This window comes from Macrosteles quadrilineatus, unplaced genomic scaffold (assembly GCF_028750875.1).
Source record: "Macrosteles quadrilineatus isolate MER2022 unplaced genomic scaffold, UCM_ALF_1.0 Scaffold_1__1_contigs__length_201487025, whole genome shotgun sequence".
NCBI classification, from domain to species: Eukaryota; Metazoa; Arthropoda; class Insecta; order Hemiptera; family Cicadellidae; genus Macrosteles; species Macrosteles quadrilineatus.
In genome coordinates, this window is record NW_026542594.1 from 54,680,214 (window position 1) to 54,697,784 (window position 17,571).

General features: G+C 33.3%; 1 protein-coding gene across 2 annotated transcripts in view; it reads left to right on the forward strand.

Annotated features, from left to right (window-relative positions):
* The window catches only part of LOC128983109 (mitochondrial enolase superfamily member 1-like), a 148,463-nt gene that overhangs the window by 18,608 nt on the left and 112,284 nt on the right, over window positions 1–17,571 (forward strand). Inside the window, exons 1-2 of one of the 2 annotated variants that reach the window (XM_054402272.1) lie at window positions 4,622–4,784; window positions 12,572–12,674. In XM_054402272.1, coding sequence (XP_054258247.1) covers window positions 12,600–12,674 — 75 coding nt within the window. In that variant the 5' untranslated portion in view covers window positions 4,622–4,784; window positions 12,572–12,599. Of the gene's footprint in view, window positions 1–4,621; window positions 4,785–12,571; window positions 12,675–17,571 lie in introns of those variants that run through there. The other variant, XM_054402271.1, reaches the window with a different exon arrangement.

Consider the following 17,571-nt stretch of genomic DNA (forward strand, 5'->3'; position numbering starts at 1 on the left):
ATTTTAAAACTAGTAACATACCTCGTGTGTTAAAATTTTCAAAATAAATTTTTCTTAAAATGTAACAATTTAACACATATATTGATACACACTCACACACACAAATAATATTTACATTTATTTACAACATATTTTCTTCATCTTGGAAACTGTAACAACAAAATGAACATAAAAATTTGGCTGTTTTAAATGAGAAATATCTTATTGTGAATTTTCTATAGGCCTACTTAGTACTTGTTTATTTTGTTTGTTTGTCAGTGTCACAAGTTACTCAGCACGGGTCTACGTTTATGTTTGTAGGTACCAGCATTGAGTATAAACCTAACCCTCAATGGTACCAGTATCTCTGTGAAAATATCTGGGATGTCAATGTGTGTGTTCAAGTTCAAAAACTTTTATTTCAGTAAAAGATTTCACTAGCATACCACTGGGCCGAGTGAATACAAGTACAGCAAGTATTTACTTGCGAGTAAATACTTGCAAGTATTCATCGTTCAAGTAATCTCTTATGAATAAAAGCGACTTTTTACTTGCAAGTAAATACTTCCTAAATGAGATGGTATACTCACTGATCTATCGGATATGAGGGTATACTTGCAAGTATGTACTCCATTTTAAAGTAAACATTATAAAGTACAAGTATATATACAGTATAAGTATATATATATTATAGGCTATATATGATAAATATATATATATATTATTGAAGGTCTAAGGCCTTAAGTCTATTTAAACATGTAAAATGTGAAGGTTTTGCATTATTGAGACTTGTGGATGTATTTTCATTAACAAATAGCTTGAACGAAGGAATATCACATAGGTTCCATCTTCAACCCAAGCATTATTTTGCGGAAATCACTAGTCATACATAATTTAAATAAGTGTATTACACTATATACTGAATGTGTTACATGCATTTATCAACAAGTAAATTTAAACAAGCATGGGTTACTGATAACTAGTTGAAAAAAAAGTATTTACTCTTTAGGCAAGTATTTGGTGGTGGTTATTCACACCAAATTTATAGGTTTCTGAGGGTATATACTTCCTTGGAAAGGCTTTTTGGAAGTACAAGTAAATACTCAAATTATGATAATTCAAGGCAAGTAAAAAATGTGAAGTACAAGAACATTAACTTAGAAAATAAGAATGTGTCAGCTGTTACTATTTCATTTAATTTATAATTGATGGTTGATTATTACCTAATGATTACAAATTATTAAATATATTTTTTGCAAAGTTTTATTGAGCGGAGCGAGCGAAGCGAGCGTAGCTCTTTGGGATCAACTTCAATGCAACAAATAAAGCAACATCACGCAATAACGGCAGAACACATTTCAGCTAAACTTAACAAGATTACTTAGACTAATAGTGAGATGGTTAATAAACAAACAAATTTCAATTAGATAATGCTAATGCAATTTAAAACGAACTTAAAATTTCCAAATTTTAACATTAGGCTTATGGGACTAAAGTAGCCATATGACAGTTTTTTGTTTACAAGAAAAATGTAAACAAGAGAATCATAAGGTATTTCTGAACTTTCTAGACTTTCCTTTTAAACATTTTTAAACCATGAACCTATTTGTGTTGCCAGCTGATTAGAAACAGCCAATGTTAGCGATCAGGATTTAATAAGCGATATATTGAACCGAATCGAAATCGATATTTAATCCGATAATACATCACAGGTTATATTATGTTGAATTACATCGACGGTGCAGTAAGTTATTACACTTATTTATAAAACGCAGATTGAACACTGATCTAATTTAGGCATGTGGGGAAGGTAGGTCGGGGTTTATGAGTATTCGTGACTACATTAAGTGTTTTGAAGTAAGGTTAGATTAGGAAGGTAAAGTGTAGGTTATAGGTAATTGAGCGAGTTGTTTATTTGTGTTGCACCACAAATAAACTGATAATATTTTCCTGGTCAAAACTACCATAATGTACTTTTGGAAGAGGTATCTGAATAACAAGATGTAGTAAAAACAAATCTGAATTATTATAATCTTAAACAATAAAACCAGCATTAGTACATCTATTGACTTTTTTACATTTAGTTACTTATGCAAATATCAAATCACGTTTGTTCCGCTCAACTGGCTTTCACCTCTCTGAAAGCAACCCTAGTTTACAATCTGTTTGAAATTAAACGATAAGTAAATATGATGACATTTATATAAATTAAATAAAAATTGGGGGAAAAATTATTAAAATGTATTATCTATACCTATACTAATGAGATGGTGTGTGTTTGTCTGCTACTCAATAATCTTAAAAACTACTGAACCGACTGGGCTCAAATTGCACACACATGAAGCTACAGTTCCGAGGATACATATAGAACTATTCCCGCTTCGATATAGTCCTAGGGCTCTGCCCAGTGGGCTTTCAAAAATTTGAGGTGAGAGATTTACAAGTAAATATTGATTGATTGTATCCATGGTAACAAAGAACAAATCTACAAAGTGGGGCACACGGGAGGGACTAAGGCTAACATATCTTGTAGTGTCAGCGTTCGCCGCTAGAACCGCCAAGTTGGAAAAATTATATTTTTTTTATTTTTAGTTATAAAATTAACTTTTTAATTATAAAATATTGTTTTAAAATTAAATTAAAATTTATTTAATTAAATTAATTAAAATAAATTTTTAATTTTTAAAATAAAACTGTCATAACATAACCTAACCAACCAGACTTGCTGATAATATAAAAACTGTATAAGATAAAAATCTAATTAATGATGCCTTATAATTTTTAATTAATTATAAAATTAATTTTAAAATTTAGTAATATAAAATTTAACTGTCATAACCTAACCTAACCAACCAAACTTGCTGATATGAAAAATTTGTTGACAAAAAGTTAGTGCTACCAGCGGAATTCGAACCCGGGACCTCTTGAACATCAAATCGAAACACTACTACCTATGCCACGGACGCCACTGAATACACATTGTTTAGTTACGGTAATCGGGTTATATTATCTGTGACATTAGCCACTAGAGATATGACGTCACTACACCTTCAGCCTTAGTCCCTCCCGTGTGCCCATTCCGAACTAACTGTAAAATTAGTTTTGATTTCACAATTCCACACAGCTGGTTCAAACATATTAATACTGCACACATATTAGAAAAGAGAGGGTAAGGATTATAAATTTAAAATAATGATGTCACTAGCCCGAATGTAAACATTATTTAACATTACTTAAATGGAGCTGTCAAACCATATGTTAATGTAATTTCATAAGTTACTCCATTTGTTTATGTTTATGATCTATTATACTGAGTCTGTTCTAATATTTGTGAAATGCTGTAATTATATTTTACAGGGAATAGTTCGTTGTAAAAGAAATCATTCATGGATATAGGAAATAATTAAGATTCTATAATCATTACCAAGCCATTATCCTGAGTTTTATGAGGTTATTTTTTTTTATTTTTTTTGTGTAAACAGCAATATAATCCCCCTGCCGAAGCAAATTTATAGACTTAGTGAATTTCCATTTACCTGATTATAATTTCACTAAAATATGTTAAAAAAATTACCCTATTCTTCATATTTATTTCTATTTTCCTATTTGTTTCTATTTTTCGGTTTGTAACTGTTGTGATAGTTTTTTTGTTTACAGTGCCAACCATTTAACACGTTCTTTTATTGTACCTTAAAATCTATCATTGGTTTTGTATCGTAGGTAGCCTAAATAAGTAGACCCTACTCACAGTATGAGTACTTATTTTTTACTTATACTTATACTTTTCCCCCTCAATGAATTCGTGTATTTCACGAAGGTGTCGAGACAAAACCCACCGATTAACAAAACTCTTATCACAAAACTGGCATACATTCTCATTGTTGACAAGACAAGCCAATAAACGATTGTACCGCGACCACGCGACAGACAGCATTGAATTTGACGTTTAAGTTCGGCACTGCTCGGTAAGATTCGGAAGCGTTCGGCACAGCGCAGTAGTGGGAATGGGCACACGGAAGGGACTAAGGCTAAAGGTGTAGTGACGTCATATCTCTAGTGGCTAATGTCTTCTCTTGAGGCGACACGATTACCGTAACGAAACAATGTGATTTCAGCGGCGTTCGTGGCATAGTTGGTAGCGTTTCGGATCGGTGTTCAGGAAGTCCCGGGTTCGAATCCCGCTAGCAGCACTAACTTTTTGTCAACAAATTTTTCATGTCAGCAAGTTTGGTTGGTTAGGTTAGGTTATGACAGTTTAATTTTATAATACTAAATTTTAAAATTAATTTAATAATTAATTAAAAATTATAATAAATCAATTATTAGATTTTTATCTTATACAGTTTTTATATTATCAGCAAGTCTGGTTGGTTAGGTTATGTTATGATAGTTTTATTTTTAAAATAAAAAAATTATTTTATAATTTTAAAACAATATTTTATAATTAAAAAGTTAATTTTATAACTAAAAGTAAAAAAATTTAATTTTTTCAACTTAGCGGTTCTAGCGGCGAACGCTGACACTACAAGATATGTTAGCCTTAGTCCCTCCCGTGTGTCCCACCGCGCAGTAGTGGGGGAAGCGTCGTTCCGATTTCAAATTCCGCTGTCCCGTTTCTAGACAGACGAAAAAAGGGCGGTGACGGTCTGACGGCAAGGTCTCCTCTCTCACAGTTTACATCTCTTCTTACCCTTTTTATCAGCTGACTACCTGACAGCTCTTACTTAAACATAACCATATTGTCCATATTGAATATTGTGGTGATTTGCGAAGCACTATCAAACTAAATACTTCTTCATACACATGTAAGTCCTGAAAATTTAGAATAGGATAGAATCTACATAATATAACAATTCAGTTTAACATGACTAGTGTACCTGTTGCTCGAATTCGAGCAATTGCGAAGCATTACAGGCGACTCAAAGATTATGGAAATACTCACAATCTACACAACAGTTAGATATAATAAAAATCAAAATCTTTTGTATCTTATCTTTTTTCAAAAAGCTGATCTTGTTTTTTGGTGTTTTCGGGTACAGTTTCTTAACTGGGCTATGCTAATAATCGATTGAAACTATCGAATCGTTTAGTAAACCTTCATGCGATTTTTTCACCATCAGCAAGTTTGGTTGGTTACGTTAGGTTATGATAGTTTAATTTTATAATATAAATATTTGAAAATATCAGTTATTAATCAATATTTTCAATTCGATAGTTTCAATTGATATTAGCATAGCCCAGTTAAGAAACTGTACCCGTGTTTTCTACAAATCTTTCCCTCTCATAGCCGCATTAGGTTGTCTATGATAACGATTATAAATGAAAAAAAAACATTATTTCTATTTCTTCTATTTGGTTGTGTTCTATGACTTTTTCTATGTTGTAAAGAAAAAAAGAAATTTTTGTAAAGAAAAAAGAAATTCTTCACTTATATTCAAAATATACTCTTTACTTAATTGATCATTCCATCAAGCAAAATCACCTCACACCTTTATGTAATACAATTTAGGTACCTATTTCATACAGGTGTGAGTATAACAAAAAGTTGCCCCCTGGTGGGGTTTTAATGAATTTAATTTAATTTTAATTGAACTACTGAGGACATTACAATCACAGAGCTGTGCAGTGGAGTTAAAGATGTTAAGTGTGAGCCCTGTAATTAAACATCCCAGAAGTCCGATTTATGGACCGTGAGAGGTCTGATATGTTGTCCTCCTTCACACCTTCTTCAGCTTAATTCTAACACTTCTTAAAACTAATGGATGTGTTTATTTGAACACTCTATGAATTGAAATGTCAGTTCAGATGAAAGATTTTGATGTGAATTGTTTTCTTTGTAAAACTGTAATACTGCAAATAATAACATATTAAAATATTGATTGAAAATATTTATGAAACTGTTTGTTCAGAAACTATTTATCAAAGTATGACTTCAAGATGTTTGTATACACTGGATTTCGGTTAAGCCGATTATTCATGAATTCACCAACTTGATATTAAAAAATGTGATCATCAACACTCATTGTGTATACTTTGTATACTTCTTCAGTTAAACCAATACTCTTGAATTTACCAGTATAATATTAATAATATAATATAAAACACAGGATAATGATAAGATGATGATTTGTAAAAATACTGTATAATGAATCAGAATTACGAGCTGTGATACAAATATTGAATATAAACAATGTAATAAACTTTATGCACAATTCATTTATATTTGAAAGAGAGAGTGAGATAATTGATTGTAGTTGTTTGGTGGTTTGCCACATTTTAACACTGCAGAGTCTCGGGAAAACCTAGCCTTGACGATTTTATTTATTTAGTTTAGGCCACCAGACTCCCCAAGGATGTTCGTATATATCAAACTGGCCAGTTTACAATTTAATCAAACAGGGACTATTATGTAGTTTGTGATCTACATCACTCCTTGCTGATCAATGCAACGGGGCCAATCGACTACTGAGTCGATTAATTGATAATTTTTATTAAGTATTTAATGTTTATGAATTTAATGGGAGTCTATCCTCATGACCTTTTGTCAACCCTAGCCTTCGACCGAGCACTCTGTTACCCCCATTTACGTTACACAATCAAACTCTCACTATTTAAAAATGTAACACTCTATTCAAAATTATTACCTTATATGAGATACAAAACGTTATAAATAATAATACTGATGATGATAGAATTTGACCTTTGCATAGAACACAAAATAATAATATCACAGACAATCATTGTTCTTAAAAATAATAGACCATTTCAATTTAATTTAATAAATAATTTTCAATTGACTATAATTACTAATGTAACTTAAATTCTTTGCATAACGTGATAAAATTCAATTAAACACTTTTCATCCTGCATTGCGACCATGTGCTCAAGGTATACCAAATGAAACATGAAATTTTCAGACCAGCTATGACATGATTTCTGACTTGTAAAGCTAGTGGAACATGTGAAAAAATGGCAGATTGGCAAGACTATTTTAATACTAAAACACAAATAACACAAACATTTACTTACGTACACATGTCGACACATACACATTCATTCCGACGAAGATTCACGCGTACCGAACATTTAAAAATTGACTCGTGGTAATTTGTGACTTTTTGTCTGACCGAGCGGAACATCACGACACGGTTTTTTCTGGTGTAGGACTTATTAATTCTTGTTTTTTTCGAGCTGGCGTTTAATGATTCAATTGAAAATACCTTCACGACGACCCGCTATTTGCTAGAAACTGACATTTGCTATCGATATGATGCATGTACGAATTTTCATCACGAACGCGAACAATCAATCCGGCATCTCAACTGTCTCGACTTAATACTAATAAAACACACCCCCAAATGCAATTCGGCGAAATTTTGACAATTGCGATCGTTTGATGCACGTACAATTTCGGCCCGAACGCCAATTTCCGAGCTACGAATTAAGATATTAATAAATTCGTCCTACACCAGCGACAAAACGCGACTTCACATGTTGACTACGCGATTACTGAGCCACGAGTGACGACAAGACGTTTGCACGCGACACGGTTCGAGTGTAGTATTCCTCCGCGTTACGTCATGTTGGACTGACTTGTCCATTGCCTGGCGCGGATTTTAAATCTTTGAATTTAAAATCGGCACAATGTTTCCATTGTTTGCAAATCGGTTATTTAAATGATAGCTCAAGAAATGTAGAACAGTGTTAATTCAGTTTTATTTTTAGCCTATATCAAATTGTCCAGGATTTCTCGCCCTTTTCCATTCTAATTACACCAACCCAAGTTTCGTCTACAGATGCAATATGCCAACGAATATCACCTACCTACAATCTCCAAGAAGTGGTAAAAAAGGCAGAAACCAACCCATACAATAGATATAAGTTAACTCCAAAAGAAATAATTTAACCCTCCAAGTTCATTCAATTCATTCAATTCAATTCATTTTATTAACGGCAAACACCATTTTACAAGTGGGTTTAACAAGATAATTAATATTTAAGAAGATGATCAATCAATATTCATAATCAATAACAAAGAACACAATTAATTGAAAGAAATAATCATTAAGAACTATACAAAAACAACAACAAAGAGTAACAACAATTGATAAAGATTTTATAAATTAATAACAAGGATAAAATATTTGAAAATGAAAATGATACAGTGATAAATACTCTAGACAAAAAGAAAAACTTAAATTGACGAGATAATATTGCTTGGCAGTTGGCACCTACTCCCACTGGTTGTGTGGCCCTTTAGAGGCACCACCAAAAGCACAACGACTAAAGCTGGATCTGGTCAGCAGTGTCTCTAGTTTTGGTCTTAATGTTTGCCCATTTATTGCGCAATCGCAGGGTTTTATTAAAATGTATCTTAGAAACTTAAAAACAATGTAAAGTATACTGTTTTATATATATCATTTTGTTTGGAAAATTATAGGCTTCAATGTAACATATAAAACATTATAAAAAAAACTAGTGTAGGTACATGTTGCTCGAATTCGAGCAATTGTAAAGTATTACAGGATTTGCAAACCAATTACAATCATACTTAGCTATCGACATTTCAACAAAAACACACCTACCTCCCTGTAGCAGCAAACCTAAGTACTCATATTAAAATTAACTTAATGTTATTTAAATAGGGAAAAAATTACCATTTTCAGGGAATATCTTTGTATTAATTAAGCCAGGTAAATGGAAATTCGCTTAGTCTGAAGGTTTCCTGCGGATACATAATTTTAATAACAGCAAAGATTGAAGAATCTGAATTATTACTTATATCCATGAATTTATCTAACAATTATTTCCTGTAAAATATTATTACAGCAGTTCAAAAATATTGAAACAAACTCGATCAACAAATGATGTAACTGAAAGAATTCCATACTAATGACATTAACATAGTTCGACAGATCAATTTAATCAATGTTAAATGTTTACATTCGGGCATAGACAAAAATGATTCGGGCGAGTGACATATTTTATTAATGTTTATGATCCCTACTGTTCCTGTTCTAATAATCATGCAGTATTTAATATGTTTGAACCAGCTGTGTGGAATTGTGAAATAACAATTAGTTTGACAGTTAGTTCTGCTTGTTTACATTTTAAAATTTTGTGGGTTTGTTCTTTGTTACCAAGGATACCATCAATAAATATTTCACTCTTTATTTCTGACAACAGCTGGAGTTCCATAACAAATTTTGTTTCCCATGTTAATCTTATGGATAAATACGAAACTTTAAAGGGCCCCAGGGCCTCACTCTCTAATTATTTCCTTAAAAAGAAAGTTTCCTGCACAACTTCACATTACGCTCTTTCCAATGACACCAAAAACATGTCAATTGGTTTAGTAGTTTCGGAGGAGTAATTGTTACAAAAAATCTGCTTGTGTATTAAATAAGTATAGATGTTAAAAAATTTTTGTGGGGTTAACATTTCTCAAAAATTATAAAATAAATGAAAAAAATGTATGTTTGCGCTCAATAAATTGTTATAATTTATAGGTCTACAAATATTTTAAAATAGCCACTTTGTTCAGAATTTTATGAGGATTCCAAAAATATGATAATAACTTATAAGGAAGTAGGTTTGCAAATAAATAAGTTATGGGCAAAAAACAGATTTCGGTACATAGCGTTTAGCTAAGAATGCATAGCCTAACCATAGCTAGGAATCTGGCTGATAATTTACATCAATATCACTACCTACTTCTTCAGGATCATCAACCAGCCCTTCAAAATCACTTAAATCTTCTTATAATGCACCACGTATATCTCTACTTTTGATTTTTAACACTAAAACAACGATAAACGTAATAAAACACATCAGTCATCGGTGCGAGGTTAACCCAATCCGTTTACAAATACGCACGTCAGCTGTCTGCTACAATATTTTCGGAACTAAAATGAAAAGCGTATAGAAACAGACGCTTGATATGGAATCCACATCAAATCAACCACATATCAAGAGTAGAAAAAATTCAGAACCGCTTTCTTCGCTCCATTGGCGTCAAGTTGGGCCATGAATTCTATACAGTGCCGATCGAAGATATTCGCATCGACATGTGCCTTCCTCGACTGAGCGACCGTAGACAATCTGCAGACCTGTCTTTCCTCTGGAAGTTGTTGAACGGCGAAGTTGATGCACCAGAAATACTTCGCCTAATTAATTTCCACGTTCCTCGACACTTCAGGCATATTCAACTCTTCAACAAAGCTTCTTTTTCTACAAACTACGCCTTCCATAGTACAATTCCACGGCTCCACAGACTTGGAAATCAAGCATGCCAACAAGTTGATATGTTCACCTGCAAACTAAAAGCTATTAAAAATATCCTAGTTTAAGCTGTTATTGTTATGTGGTCTGTATTTTGCTGCCTTGTTTGTTATACTTTCACAAATATTTATTGCAATGTTAAAATTTTTTTCACTGAGTTTACGTCACCGTTATTATATTATTGTTATGGGTTTTTTTTTCTGTCTTGTCTGTCAAATATATTCATATTTTTGCTCGTTACTGTTATATTAAAATATTTATCAATTGTTATCTAGATTTGGTTACTGGTATCGTTATTTTTCTAAAAATGTTATGCATGTTTACTTAGCAGGATGAATCTGTATCTGGCTTATATATACTTATAAATATTTATCTTAACTTGAATCTCATGATTATTGTCTGTAAAAATGGTGTTTACCGTATAAACAAATAAACAAATAAACAAAGCAGGCCACTGGGGCAGAGCTCCAAGGGAATTCACCATGTTTCTCTTTTGATGGCTCATCTACAGACCAAGACCTTTCTTTAGACACCTCTACCGAGTTTCTACGCCCAGCCGTTCTCTCAAAATAGCTGTGACAAAGAAAAACAGTTTCAAATTAATATATAGATGATATCCCTATTAAAGTTATAAAACATACCAAAAATGCCTGAATAAGAGTAATTTTAAGTGAGTGCATTATTGATACACATTTTACCCCTATAAAAAAGTAATTTCTGGCCATATATGGCTATATCAAAATTCCATATATGTTTTTATAAAGCCATATATGGTTTAATATGGCCATATATGGAAGCAGATATGGCCAGATGTGGTTGTATCCATATATGGTGGTGTCCATATATGGTCATATATGTAGTCTATATATGGAATTATTGGCCATATATGGCCATACATGTTTTCTATATATGAAATGATTGTCCATATATGGCCATACATATTTTCTATATATGAAATTATTGCCCATATATGGCCATAAATATCCTCCATATATAGAATCATGGTCTATATATGGCCATATATGACTCCCAGGTATGGAATTAAATTACTCATATACGGAATAATAATTTTCCATTTATGCTCATGTATAAATGAGTTTTTGACAATAACTGGAATTATTATAAGGAATTGTTGCCACATTTGGATTTTGTAACTGGACTCCTAAACACTTCTTATAATATATATAATATTATACATCTTAAAGTTTGTGAGTTTGTGTATTTTCTTGTTGCTCTCGCAAGCACAAACTACTGAACTGATTGAGTTGAAATGTGGTACAGTAGGGGGGCAGATAAAATAGGCATTTCTCATTTAAAGTAATTAGTAGTAAAGTAATAAAGTATCCAGATTTTAACCCAGATGACAAAATCCTGTACATACATCTATTGTACAATTTTACTATAACGCAACAAACTTTAAAACTGACGTATAATTTTAAAATTGCAAGTGTAGTAGGCCTAAATAAAGAGAATATTATATTTGCCTATCAAACAGCCGCAAATATCAATGTCCCGTAGTTAGGCTATATTAATAATAACATTCTTCAAATGACATAAAATGTCTAAGAAAATCTTATTTTACGAGACCAAATACAGCTTCTGTTATTCGTAATGGGTGTTGTTAAGATATATGATATGAAGCGGTTGTGGTGTAGTGGTTAAAGGGGCAAACTCCCACGCTGGAGTCCCGGGTTCAAATCCCAGTCGGCTTATTTAAAATTTTGTTTTGACATTTTCGAATTAAAAATTTTTAATTATGGTTTTAATGCATAGTTTATACTATTTCATGTTAAAATATGTTAAATTGTAATTTTTTTATTTATTTATATTTTTTTATTTAAAAATTTCCATATATGGGGGATTCCATATATGATCATATCTGGTTATATTTGGTCCAAAACCAAATATAACCAGATAAAAAAAATTGTATATGGCCATATATAAACTTTTTCATAAGGGTAAGTCATTTAATAAATTCGTATCAGAATTTTTTCTGAATTAGTTATAAAGAATCTAAATTAATACCAAAATTTAGTGATTTACCAAGTTTTATTGTGTGATTAAAAACACACATTTTTTTCTAAATCTTGTATTTTTCATCATTTATTACCTATAAAAGGTTTCAATAAGTTATAGAAGCTTAGGCTAATTGGAAAAAATAGTTGTGGGCACATAACGGATTTTGACTGATAATAGGTATATACAATAAATAAAAATAATATCACATAGGCTATCTTTTTAATAGGGCTTTGTGGGCCGGACAAAATCTGTTTGCTGGTTTCACTTCTGTAACAATTTTGTATGTTTACAGCTACAGAAGGAGGTCAGTGACCTCACCCATGATGATCAGATCTGTTCATGCCAGGGACATTAGATTCCCAACATCTCTAGAGGCACACGGCTCTGATGCTATGGTAAGATTTCTATACAGGGTGTTTTTTTAAAAACTTGCATCTTTATTTATGTAAAAACCGCAATAGATAGAAATATGCAGTTTGCGGGAATCATCTATTGACGTAGGGGGACCAATTGTTTTGAATTCAACGTTACATTCACATTCCCCCCCTTTACCCCCCTGCCCCCAACTTAATTTTTTTAAATAGCAAGGTACCCCTTGTGACATATCAAATAAAAGAGCATGAAAAAAGAAAATGTTTGATGAAAAAAAATTGAAAATCGGTTCATAAATTTGTGAGATATTCCCCCCCTCACCCCCCCGGAACTTAATTTTTTTTAATAGCAAAGTACCCCTTGTGACATATCAAAAGAAAGAGCATGAAAAAAGAAAATGTTTGGTGAAATTTATTTTTCATTTGATATGTCACAAGGGCGGGTACCTTGCTATTAAAAAACAAGTTATGGGTAGGGGAAAAGGGGGGTGATTATCTCACAAATTCATGAGCCGATTTTAATTTTTTTTTCACAAAAAATTTTTTTTTTCATGCTCTTTCATTTGATATGTCACAAGGAGTACTTTGCTATTAAAAAAAATTAAGTTCCGGGGGGTGAGGGGGGGAATATCTCACAAATTTATGAACCGATTTTCAATTTTTTTTCATCAAACATTTTCTTTTTTCATGCTCTTTTATTTGATATGTCACAAGGGGTACCTTGCTATTTAAAAAAATTAAGTTGGGGGCAGGGGGGAAAGGGGGGGAATGTGAATGTAACGTTGAATTCAAAACAATTGGTCCCCCTACGTCAGTAGATGATTCCCGCAAACTGCATATTTCTATCTATTGCGGTTTTTACATAAATAAAGATGCAAGTTTTTAAAAAAACACCCTGTATATTATAACAGAATTTATCCTTGGGCTTGGTCAGTAAACTTTGAAAATAAAGTGTATTCAAAGTAATTTGTTCATGGAGTTAGGAGTAATAATTACTTCACAATTATTGTGAATAAGTACTACATATAAAGTATTTTAATTCTCAATAGTTTTAGTAAATGAGATCACAGTGAAAATGACTTATAATTTATCGATCCCTGCTAGTGTTTTGTATTGTTCTCCATTCTATTCAAAAATTTGTTAATTTTTAACTTGGTAATATCTTAAACTCTGGTTCAGGTACATTATGTAAATACCTTGAACTTCTCATTTTTAAGACCTGGACCCGGGACCGAGTTTTATCTCAGCTCTAGTAAACTCTCTATCTTTTCATTCACAATCTCAGGCAAAGCGAAATTAATTGTTGAAGACGTCAGGGCAGGCTGTTCACAAACAGGACACAACCTCCGCAGGTACCACACCCCACATTCAAAAATTTGTTCGCAAATCGGACTGTTCGCAAACGGGACGACACCGGGCGGGTTACCCCACAATAGCCGAGGCAGGTAGGTCTCCTTTTCCTGGTTCAGAGATTTTAGATACCCAGTCCACGACTATACCATCTCTATCTCCATGGTCTCGCCGGCCAGGGAAATTGTCACGTCAGGTGATGAGGATGCACGTTGACATTAATTTGGTAGATCTAGGTGTCACGTGTTGAAGAAGTCGTTGATCTTCCTATCACCCATATAAACTGTCCCTACACTTGTGTAGTCACAACACTAACACTGAACACGAAACACGGAACACGTGCACGCACGTACCGGAGCTATATACGGCGTTACGACCACGTTGACGACTAAACAAGGCTCAGATAATTATCACGGACAAAAACAACTTAACCGACTTTTATATTGATACTAGTCTCTAAAAAATTAAACCAGAATTTACCACGCTAACGTAAAATTAAATGGTTAAATATTAATTTAAATTCAGAGCAATCTGTAGCTGCTGCCTACTCATTGGCTCAGTGTTGCCAACCTCAAATTATTATAACTAGTGGTCGTCCTGTGGTCGAAACTCGACCAAAAATAATTAATGTACAGACTTCTCTATTTTCTCCCCACACTGTAAATAAAACATGTGATTGGGATTTCTTCCATTTGTTTTGGTTTTCTGTTTACATTTTGTTGTTATTTCGTCACCATCATGGCAACCCAGTTGGTCCATGTTAATTTTTTGAAGTTTTCAAATTCGTTTTTTGTGCTTTTTTTTAGCCTATTTTGATTTATAAAGGGATTCTGCACATCTACAGGCAAATATCTTTCCAACAGTATGCGTCGATTTTCCCTGCGATGCACACGAGCTGAGAAAAAAGGTTTTAAAGAAACATGCTTGCCTATTAATATATAGATAGATTATTAATCGGATAACTGTTGCTGGACTCAAAATCGCCTGTGTGCGCCAGGCCTAAGGCGGGATAAACATGAATGAGTTTACGGGAGGTTTTAAGGGTAAAAATTGGTTTTCTCCTTTTGACCTTCAAAACACGAAATTTCCCAATTTCTCTCTAGACAATTTAAAAGAGCTTAAATAAACAAATAATTTAATATGTCAAAGTGTTTTTGTACGGTTATTAGTTACAAAGAAAATTCAAAAATAGTAAATTTTAAATTTATATTTTTTTATGGAGAGATTTTGTAAAACGTTTTAGTTTGCTTGTTTATGGATATATTTTGTTCAAACTTAATTTTAAACTATTAGCATTTGTATTTGTAAAACACTTTTTATTAGCGAATTTCCCATAGGCATATAGGGAATAAGCTATTACCGTAGTACTCATGGTAAGAACTGGACGCGGGACCGATTTTTTTTTTCGTTTTGAGGTCCCTAGAGGCCAAAAACACCATCCGTTCAAATTCATATATATATATATATTTATATATATATGTGTCCGTCAGCACGATAACTCGAGCAAAAATGATCCGATTTTGATGAAATTTGGTACAAACGTGTAAACGTACGTTTATTCGAACGAGTTCGCGATCCAGCATGATCGGACTATGGGAACGGGGGTTTACAAGGGGTTTTATGGGGTAAAAATAGGTTTTTCCCATTTTTGACCCAAAAAACATAAAATTTAGCAATTTCTTTCCAAACCATGTTGTAGAGCTTCAAAAAAAAAATAATAATTTAGTATATTTAAGCGTTATTATGCGCCTAATGGTTACGGAGAAAATTCAAAAAAATTGTAAATTAAAAATTCCCATGTTATTCTTATGGAGAATAAGTAAACTGTCGTAGTTTGCTTGTTTGTGAACATATTTTGATCAAATTTGGAAAATGTTTTTATTTCTTACTAACAATTCACATTTTACAAAAAAAAAAACAGTTTTACCCTCCCTGATGCAGCAAACCTAAGTACTTGTTAAACTAATTCTATTTAAATCAAGAATAAATGTTATATTTTTAAGTAGACATTTCAGTGTAAATCCAATCAGTCAAATGGAAATTCGCTTAGTCTGCAGGTTTGCTGCGGCGGGGGTATTTATTTTTCCTGTAGCAGCAAACCGAAGTACTCATTAAAATTAACACTAGAGGTCATCCAGTGGTAGAAAACTCGACCAAAAATATGTAAATGTAAATAAAACATGTGATTGGAATTTCTTCAATTTGTTTTGATTTTCTGTTTATATTTCGTTGTTATTTTGTCACCATCAATGCAATTCATAAGGCCCATGTTAATTTTTGGAAATTTCAAACTCATTTTTCATGCTTATTTTTTTGCCTATTTTCGATAACAGCTGACATCAATGAAAGTACCGTAGTTGTTTCCTAAGCTCTAATTTAGAGCGACGGAAAATCGATCAGCTGATTTTCCTTCGCTCTAAATTTACTTTCCCTCGCTCTCTATTAGTTCTCCATTTACTCACTACCAGGCCCGTTTTTGACTATGTCAGCGCCCTAGGCACAACAATAGTAGCGCCATTTTGCAATATATATAACAGTGTGACCACCGACCGGGAAATCCGGGAATTATGCGTGAATTTTGTATATCTACCTGAAATTTTTCAATTTACCGATTGCGCATGACAACAGTGACGTTTCCATGACCGCGGGAGACAATAATATGTCCCCATAAGGCCGCGAGGGATGATCAGAACTTTGCCGCGATCGCGTGAGACGATGATAATGTCTAAACGACCGCGAGATATGAACATGATTTTACCGCGATAGCGCAATACAATAATGAGATCTAGAGAGCCGCGAAGGATGATCAGAATAATGCCGCAATCACAGAATATGATGATAATGTCCACATAACCACGGGAAACAGTCAGAATTTTGCTGGAGACGATACAGATCTCCACATGACTGCGGGATTTTATTGACATTTTGCCGTAATCGCGGTAGACAATTACGATGTCTTCACGACCGCGGGAGACGATTATGATGTCTTCCCGACAACGGGAGACGATTATGATGTCTTTGTCTACACGACCATGGGAAACAATTACGATGTCTACAGGATCGCGGGAGTTACAATAATTATGTCTACACAGCTGCGAGGGATGATCAGAATTGTACCGCAATCGCGTAAGACGATGATAATGTCCACTCGACCACAGGAAAGATCAGAATTTTTCTTCATCAGCGGAAAATGATGATGATCTCCAAACGACATGAGATGATTACCATTTGCCACAATGGCGGAAGAGGATTACTATTCCACACGACCGCGGGAGGCAATGATGATGTCTTCACAGCTGTGAGGGGTTATCAGAATCTTACTGTGATCTTGCAAGACAATGATAATGTCCACACGACCCCGAGAAAAGATTAGAATTTTTCCTCATTCGCGGTAGACGGTGATAATCTCCTCTCAACTGCGAGATGTGTTCATATATTGCCGCGATCAAGGAAGACGATAATTATGTCCACACGTCCACCAGAAATAGTCAGAATTTGGCCGTGATCGTGGGAGACGGACGATGATGATGTATACTCAATCACAGGAAATAATTAACATCTGGCCGTAATC